The 9,106-nt window shown below is 37.3% G+C and overlaps 2 protein-coding genes across 2 annotated transcripts in view; one reads left to right on the top strand and one right to left on the bottom strand.

Moving 5' to 3' along the window:
* LOC109820933 (ubiquitin carboxyl-terminal hydrolase 12-like) lies at nt 3,524-4,465 on the bottom strand. The gene is made up of 3 exons (XM_020387130.1): nt 4,224-4,465; nt 3,884-4,047; nt 3,524-3,718 (listed from the first exon to the last, which is right to left on the bottom strand). Exons 1-3 carry the CDS (start codon nt 4,463-4,465, stop codon nt 3,573-3,575), a joined length of 552 nt encoding a protein of 183 aa, XP_020242719.1. The 3' UTR covers nt 3,524-3,572.
* Nucleotides 8,126-9,106, top strand: part of LOC109820932 (MATH domain-containing protein At5g43560-like) — an 11,029-nt gene continuing 10,048 nt past the window's right edge. The window contains exon 1 of the mRNA XM_020387129.1: nt 8,126-8,227. Coding sequence (XP_020242718.1) covers nt 8,126-8,227 — 102 coding nt within the window. The remainder of the gene's footprint in view (nt 8,228-9,106) is intronic.

Raw genomic sequence — 9,106 nt, 5'->3', positions numbered from 1 at the left:
AGGGATTATTGGAGAACTTGGGGATTGCACAGGAGACCCGTCGGGTATATTGTGATAGCATGTCAGCTATCTATTTGGCGAAGAACCAGGTTTATCATGCGCGCACGAAGCACATCGATGTCAGATTCCATTTTGTTTGTGACGTTTTGGATGAAAGAGACGTCATGTTGGAGAAGATCCACACGAAGGACAACCCTACAGATATGTTGACCAAAGTTGTTTCAGGTGTTAAGTTTGGTCATTGTTTGGAGAGATTAAGAGTTTGTTGGTGAGATTAGTTTGTTCCTTCGAGTGAGTTGTAATCTCAGTTTGTGCTCTTTCTCTATTAGTGAAAACCACATCCCCTTTCTTGCCCCGTGGACGTAGGCAATTTGCCGAACCACGTTAAAATTGGTGTTTTGTTTGTGCATTGATAGTTTGGTTGGTTTTGGCCCTCTTGGATCGGCGTTTGGTTTGGTTCCTCGACACAGCTTTTGGCACAACATTATTAACTACATACAGTAGGTCCGAGAGTATAGTGAAGCAATAGAAATGAGTTGGATCTGGAGCGCTCAGTAGCAACTATAGTAACCATCCTCACTCCTCATCCATAGAATAAAGGCATCAAAATTTCAAATTCCAAAAAAAAAAAAATTCAAATTCATCAATCATTTGTCATGTCTCAATTGCATATCATCTTTATGGTTTACCTGAGTGTGTGGTTATATTCACGGGCGCATGAATAGGAAATTTCTACGCAAATAAGGAACACATTTTTAAATTAATAAAAGATAAAAATAATTAACACAAATTAATAAAGACCAAAAAAAATTCACAACTAAGGAACACAAATACCCAAGAGGCTATGTACATAAAGCCGAGAAAAAAAAAAGTCTACAACACTAGTTCATAGTGAACAAATTAATGATGACGAAGTAAACCACTTTCCCATTGCCCAAACAAAGCTAGCTGGCTCTTGGACGCTGTAAACCATTTGAATAATGTTCATGCTTGATCTAAAGTAGAAAAGAACATCTCACTAACCTGCATATTAAAAAAATAATAATAGTAATAATAATCTTGATATCTGATAATCTGCATAATTGATGATAAGTTTCCTCTATTACAGTAATCTAATGACATGCGGATGATCCAAAATGCAGGTTCAAGAACTCCTTTGAGGGGTCTTCATAACTGAAACTTAATTTGTCAGAATAAAATAAAATAAGATAAAATAAATTCAATTCAGATGATTATTGTACCGATTACAATCAGTAGCTCAATGTACCAGTGAACTTCACTTGGCTGAGACTGACTTTGTCTTGAAGTCGCATGCTGACGTCAGCGTATAACTCTACTTGGTTCGAAACTTGGAACTCTGAGACTGATTTTAAATATACAGCAATGCACTTCGATCTTCTCTGCACCATCATGATAAATTTCCAGATTCCTAATGTGGGATACAGTAGGAAGAACGAAACAAACTAAATAGATTGAATCCAACAATTTCTCATCGCTTGTTGGATGATCCAAGAATGACAATTGATCGATACTTCAATGGTGCAGGCAATTTTCAGAAGGAATTAACTCCTCAGATTGGCCTTGACTAGTATCAACAAGAGGAAACTCCCAGTGGTGAGAGGTTTCATAACTGAACCTTCTTGTCTGCAAAAATAACAACGCAACTTAATTTTAAGGGATAAACTGGTCATATCGTTAATAAAACGACGCTCAATGAATCAAAGAGGGAGGAAAATGAAGACAGAAAATAGACAACACCAATGATGAAAAGATGAAGAGCAGTGCCAGCACATTTCACCTGACCAAATTTAACTTGGTCCTGCAGGCAAAGGCTGACATCTGCATATAACTCTGATTTGCTTGGCAACTTGGATGCCTTGACCAGTTTCAGACATACATCAAGACGTTTGTTCTTCAATTTGTATCATCATGATAAACTTCCAGATTCCTAACATACAATACATAAGCGAGAACGCAATAAAATCACAGATGAATGCATGATAGCAAGAATAAGTTGAAAGAAGCCTAATCCACTACGAAAGATTCTAAGTGCACTAGTTTCTGAATAATTAACATGATTTAGGCATGCATACCATGCGTGTCCACAAGCGTCAAAATTGTCGCAGGAAATTTTTTGGCCCATGCAAACTCTGAAAGTCTCCGAACCTTCAATGTGTATGAGTCAGAGGCAGGTTCTTTTTGTACAGACAAGCGTTCAAACATGCCATTGCAAGCTACTGCATGTGAGAGCATGGAATTTTAAAAACTTGACATCGAAATTGCAGTTGTCATTCACAAGGGATCCAAAAGCTGAATTCTTGAAAATTTCAAGGGATATGATACCATCAAATCCCCAGTTAATACCATTATTCGTGAATAGGCCTTTGGCTACATCAAAATGCACTATGGAATGAGTATATTTCCACCCAAAAAAAGTGTGTGTGTGTGTATATATATATGTGTGTACACACACACACACACACACACACACACACACACATATATATATATATATATATATATATATTGACATATTTCATTTCTTCTTCTTTGCTCCATGTTGCCTTGAACTCATTCTGCACTTTATTCTCATATCTAGATCGCATATGATGTAAATAGCTGCATAGATATGTTAGTGCATAATACGTAAATTGTTATCATCAAAACTATATATTTGGGGCATTATTATCCAACAATTTTTTGGTTAGAGAGTGATCTCCTCTATGTAATCTTCTCTTTTGTGATTAGTGAAGTTCTATGTTGTTCTCGCCCATGAACGTAGGTCATACTGACCAAACCACGTTAAATCCTTGTGTGTTGTTCTATTTGTCTTCATTGTGTTTATTCAGTGTTGTTATCCACTCTTGTATAGACATCTTTAGTGTCTGTGAAACCCCCTGCTGCAACAGTAACTATACAATTTAAATTCTGTAAAGCCATCCTCACTTCTAATCCATACAAAGAAGAGGTGGCGCAGAACTTCAAAGGGGGGGAGGGGGGGGGGATCAAAATTCATCATTTATTGCCGTGTGTCAGTTGCAAATCAGCTTTTCAGTTTATCCTATAGTTTCCTCAGGTAGCTCGTATGCACGGACGCGTGAACTAAGAAATTTCAAGCAAATAAGGACTACAACTTAAATTAATAAATGATTTATAATTATAATTAATACAAATTAATAAAGACCACCGAAAATTACAACTGAGGAACACAATATACCCACGAGGATATATATCTACACAGATCGGAGAAGGAAAAGGAAAAAAAATCAACAACAGTAGCCTATTAAATAATACTCCTGCTCGATCTAACCGTAGAAAACGACTTCTCACTAAACTGCATATTCATGAAAGACACTTTCAACCTGTATCATCCTTTTGATCACAACATACCAAAGGCAAATATAAAGAAAAAAAAATAGCATAATCATAATATCTAATGTTCAAATTTGTATAATTGATGATAAGTTTCCACTGCTATAAAAATCAAGAAAAAAGTTCCCATTACTATAGTAATCCAAACAATGATAATATAATCAATAGTAAATAGAATATTAATTAGATGTAATAATTTCTCAATGCAGGGTGCTTGATCCAAGAACGACGATTGATACTTCAATGACGCAAGCATTTTTCAGAAGGAACCCCTTTGATGGGTCTTCGAACTTAACAAGAGGGAACTCCCAACGCCAAGGATCCTCATAACCGAACCTTTTCTTGTCTGCAGAAACAAATTAAGAAACCAGATGTCAGTTTATCATTCTACCAAATTACAAATGATGAGCATCTTCCTATATATATGCATTCCCAATCTGAATATTTTATGGGAGAGAAATCAGAAACGAACAAAAAGAAAGAAAGAGAGAAGATGGGTAGCTCAAAATACCAGCTGTAAACTTCACTTGACTAAGTTCGACTTTGTCTTGAAGGCACAAGCTGACGTTGGCGTATACCTCTAATTTGACTGACAACTTGGAAGTCTTGGCCAATTTCAAATATACATCAAGACATTTCTTCGTCTTTGCTCCATCATGGTAAACATCCAGTTTCCTAATATAGGATGCATCAGCAATGAGAATGCAATAAAATCATTAGGTTTAAAGAAGCTTAATTAATCCACTATGAAAGACTCTTTAATTAAGTACGCGAGCTCGATCTGGAAAAATAATTAACTGCCATGATTTAGGCTTATGTATACAAGACATATATAAATTAGGAATACATACCATGTGTAACCACCTATGTCAAAAATGTCAGAGCAAATTCCTGGCTCATGTCGGTTTGAAAGTCTGTCAATCTTCAATGTATATGAGCCAGACGTAGGTTTTTTCTGCACGGACAAGCATTCATACATGCGGTTGCAATCTACATTGCGAGCATGGAATTTTAAGAACTCGACTTCAAAATTGCAGTTGTCGTTCAAAAGGTATCCAGAATAATCACGCTTGAATGCTTCGAGGGATATCATATTTTTAAACCCCCAGTTAAAAGTGCCGTTGGAGAATATTCCTCCAGGAACTACAAAATGATGTGCTACGTACGTAAGGAGTATATTTCCACCAATAGAAATCTTAAACAAGATAAAATAAAAACATAAAATGGTCATGTGATGTGTATTTTTCATAATTTTAGGTTTATTATTTTTTTGAGAAATGACACACACACATATTACTAAATATAGTATTAAATACATCAAAGGAGCGTACAGAATCAAATTAGTTATTATTGCTCTTCTTTTCTCTTGGATGGTGATCTTGATTGAGAATGCACCATAAAGCCGGACAGAAGATTTGGATTATGATTTCAAGAGTCTACAGTGAATCAGGCACTTCACAATGAGATTTCTTAAGAAACAGTTCAAAATAACATGTATTTTTGTATTTTCATAATTACTTGCCCACTAAATGAAAGAGATAAGAGAATCACAAAATAGGTAATATGTTGCAGCGGGGGGCTTCACAGACACAGAAGATGTCTATACAAGAGTGGAGAATAACAACATTGAATAAACACAGTGAAGACAAAGAGAACAGCACACAAGGATTTAACATGGTTCGGTCAGTATGACCTACGTCCACGGGCGAGAACATCAAAGAACTTCACTAATCATAAAAGAGAAGATTACAAAGAGAGATCACTCTCTAATCTCACTAGAGAATCACACAAAGAAAGAAATTACATCTTTCTATCTCTCTCTTCTCTAAAACTCTCACTGTCTCGATGCACTTAAATTCCCCTCTATTTATAGCCTTCAAGGGTTGGTGGAATAGTATTTTTTTGGGGTTGGTGGAATAGTGAAGGGGGTAGGTGAGTCAAATTTGTAGCAAATTTAATTTTTAGTTCTTCATTTTCAAAGTCATACTTTCACATAATAAGTTCATCTTGAGATCAGTTAATTAGTAGAACATCTGTGAGAAGATAAAATATAATCCTCAACTCATCACAACTTCAAAGTTTTGGTATGTTAACAAATACTTTAAGATGGTATCCGAGCAATCCTAATTCAAATCCCAAATCCCAATCATGATTCATAAAGCGGACTTGAAAAAGGATAAATCTACGCAGGTGCTCCTGCTAGAACGTACATAAAAGAATGACACCCTATTGTTTTGAAATTATCTTTTCTCCCCCGGATATCCTATGACTATTCTGGTCGAAGTCATGTCTTCATCAACATATGTTCTTCTCACTATATTGTCACCTATGTTGTGCGCAGCGGAAATTTCGGCAGCACTTCGGCAGCACAACAAGAGAGATTAGATCGATAAGAATTCCCGTCTCACCAAGGAAACAAGAATCTGAAGCGGATATCTCAACCAAGTGAGATATCGGCTCTTCCTCTCATCAGTTCTAGGACTGACCTGTCGAGGGATCCTACAAGCTATTACAAATCACAGCAAGAACACAACTTTTACGTGGTTCGGCAAACTGCCTACGTCCACGGGGCAAGGAGGGGGAGATCTACTAATAGAGGGAGAGATACAACTAGGTTTACAATCTCACAATCTAAACCCTCACAAACAAACTCTCAAATCCCTCTTACAAATATTCTCTCTACAAAAGCACAAGAAGACTGCACACAATCACTACTGCCAAATAAAATCAAATCATTGCATAAAGCCGCAGCCACGGAAGAAAAACAGCCGATTTTTCTTCTTCTTTGCGTTTGCTTCTGCCCACACCGTAGCCGCAATTGTACAGCCTTTGCTCCTTGCTTTTCCCAAAATTTGCAGCCGCAAAAGAAACCCCAACTTGCTGTAACGAAAACCTAGGTTAGTAGCTATATATAGCTATGAGATAAAGTCGGGTGGGCCTTTTGTTTTCTTCACACGGTTTGCATCACAGCACGCTCACTTCACGTGGGTTGGCCACGTCCCACTTATGTTTCCGCGTTTCCTTCTTTTTGGCTTCAATCACGTGGTAGACCCCCACACGTTCTGTAAGGACCGTGAATTTTGATACTAGTTAAAATAATTTTTTTGGTATTTTAAAATATTTAATTATTATTTTTAAAAAGAGTATTTGTATTTTTCTTGATTTTTTATAATTCTCTATGATTTAAAAATCTGATTATATATTTATTTAAATGATTTTAATATTTTTTAAAATTTAATTTTGTACGGTAAAAAGTTTTGGAATTTATTTGTTATGTTATCGGCACTAATACATATTATTTTAAATAATATATTGTACTATTAATATTATTATGAATTATTTCACATAATACATAGTATTATTAATTACGTGTTTTTGGTATAATTTATTGTATTATTTCTATTGTTACATATTATTTGTCGTATTAGTATAACTTGTACGTTTTACTGTATAGATAATTATCCCATAATTATTTGATTTTAAATGTAAGTAAAAATATTTTTATTATTAAGTATTCTTGTTTAATTATACAATATGAGTATATTTCAACTATTTCGTATCAACTGTTGTATTAGTACAACATGTACATTTTTAATTATAGATAATTATTATGTAATTAGTTTAATTTTTAAATACCCATAATTAATTATTTTAATTTTTAAAACCCTAACCCAAACACCTCTCTCTCTCTCTATATATATATATATAAACTTTTTATTTTCGTTTTCGTTTTCGTTTTCCTATTCACGACAGCCGCCGCCCCTATTGTTTCTCTCCTCTCGTCTTTCCCAACTCGACGCCGCCAACCCCCGACCACCGCCGGACGCCGCCCTCCCCTTCACCTCGACGAACCGCAACCGCCTCTCCTCCCCGCAACCGCCAGCACCTCCTCTCCGTCCCCTCGTCGCCCTAAGCTACCTGAACCACCCCTCTTCCATCCCCATCGAGCTCCCTCCACTACCACGACCAGCAAGCCCCACCAGATCCGTACCGAACCCGCAGTCTCCGTCTGAGCCCGTCGTCGTCTCGCCGGTGATTAACTGCAGGCCCCCCTGCGTCCCGTCGCCCCACGCCAACATGCAGCCGAGCCAGACCCCAACCCCGTAGCCCTTCTCAGATCCGGAACCCACCTCAAGCCGCTGCGCGCTCTCCTCCCGCACAACTAGTGACGCCAACCTCGTCCGTTCGCGCCCGACGCGCAGCCGAGCTCGCCGCCTGCCTTCGCCGTCAGTCGTCGATCCGTCGACGAAACCCCGAGGCCAAGATCCCGCCTCCTGTTTTGTGGTTTGAATATTTACATTTATTTATTGAATTATTTTGCACGTAGTTTAATTTGACGTATTATCTGCGTGGGTTGTTTGGTGTGAAATAATTGCGTTTATAATAATACGATATGTGATAAATAGTATTTTCGGAATAATTATAATAGTTAAAGAGAATTTAATTTTAGTAATGGATTTATTTTAGAGAATTTATAATATTAAAAAAAATTTGTTTGAGAAAAAGTAAATTATTTTAGATTTTATAATGAGTAGATAATTTTAAAGAAAATTATTCTGATATAATAACTGAGATTTTGATTTTCGTGTGCAAAATATTTGTTAATTGGTAGTTCCATCTTGTATTGTTAATGGTAGTTTAACTCTGCGTATGTTTTCGTTGCATGTGATCACGATCCCTGTTCACACTTATGACATTGACACTTAGCGTAACTGCATTTATTATTCCATGTTAAGTATTCGTTGAGAAGTACATGACTATATGTGACTGTATGGACAACAGTTACGATCTAGAAATCGCCGTGTGTAGATTGACCTGGAATTACGAGAATTGGATGAGAAGTCTTGTTGTCCATGTGAGTGTGTTGTGATTGTTGATGTATATTCCGGGCCTCGCCGCTGTGTATTCTTTCTCCTCTTTTGTATTGTGTAGCACCGGGGCGGTCCGAGGAGTTGTGAAATATTGTCGATTGTGATTATTTTCGCAAGGCTCGCGCGCATGGTCTTGTTCGGCCTGGGGTGGGTCTGAGGTGTGGTATTAATCGAGATTATTTGATGTTTTCAGGCTTCGCGCCAGTGTCTTGTTTCGGCCCTGGGCTAGTCTGAGGTGTGCGTGTTATCGAGATATTGATTGTTTTCCAGGCTCGCCGCCATGGTCTTGTTTCGGCCTGGGGTGGGTTCTGAGGAGCAGGGATATTGAGAGTTGTTGATTCATGATTGAGATGAGTTTGATGAGATATAGTTAGTTACATGACCCTCGATTCTTGGCTAAGTAGTGATTCTTGTGAGATGTAGGCCTTGTTGTACTTCTTTTCATACATAGATCGGTGTCATATATTTAATTATTACAATTCGAGACATATGGTTATATACAATGAGGTTTTTCCTTGTCATTGATTATTCGCTCGACGTACTACGTCTCGGGTTGTAGATTTTTAAGTATTAATTCCTCTAGTGTATGCCCTTGGTGACTTGGATGATTTCTGAATCGCTAAGCTGCATGAGTCTCGTTACCCGTTTGATTTATGGATTCTATGATTATCATTGTTTTAGTAGTGTTTTCATGTTGATTTGCTGGATTCAGTTGTAGCGTTCTTTTTTTATTGTTTCTGTATCGGTATCGTTTATTCGCATTGGATTTCCGGTTCGTTCTATTTTCTTGTGGGGTCGGGTCTTGGCGTTGCGTATGCACCTGACGTACACATGTTTTCTTTGGTGTACGTCAGGATTAGTGA

Source organism: Asparagus officinalis, chromosome 8 (assembly GCF_001876935.1).
Source record: "Asparagus officinalis chromosome 8, Aspof.V1, whole genome shotgun sequence".
NCBI lineage: Eukaryota > Viridiplantae > Streptophyta > Magnoliopsida > Asparagales > Asparagaceae > Asparagus > Asparagus officinalis.
The sequence above is the reverse complement of the archived record's forward strand: the minus strand, read 5'-3'. Positions and strand labels throughout refer to the sequence as shown.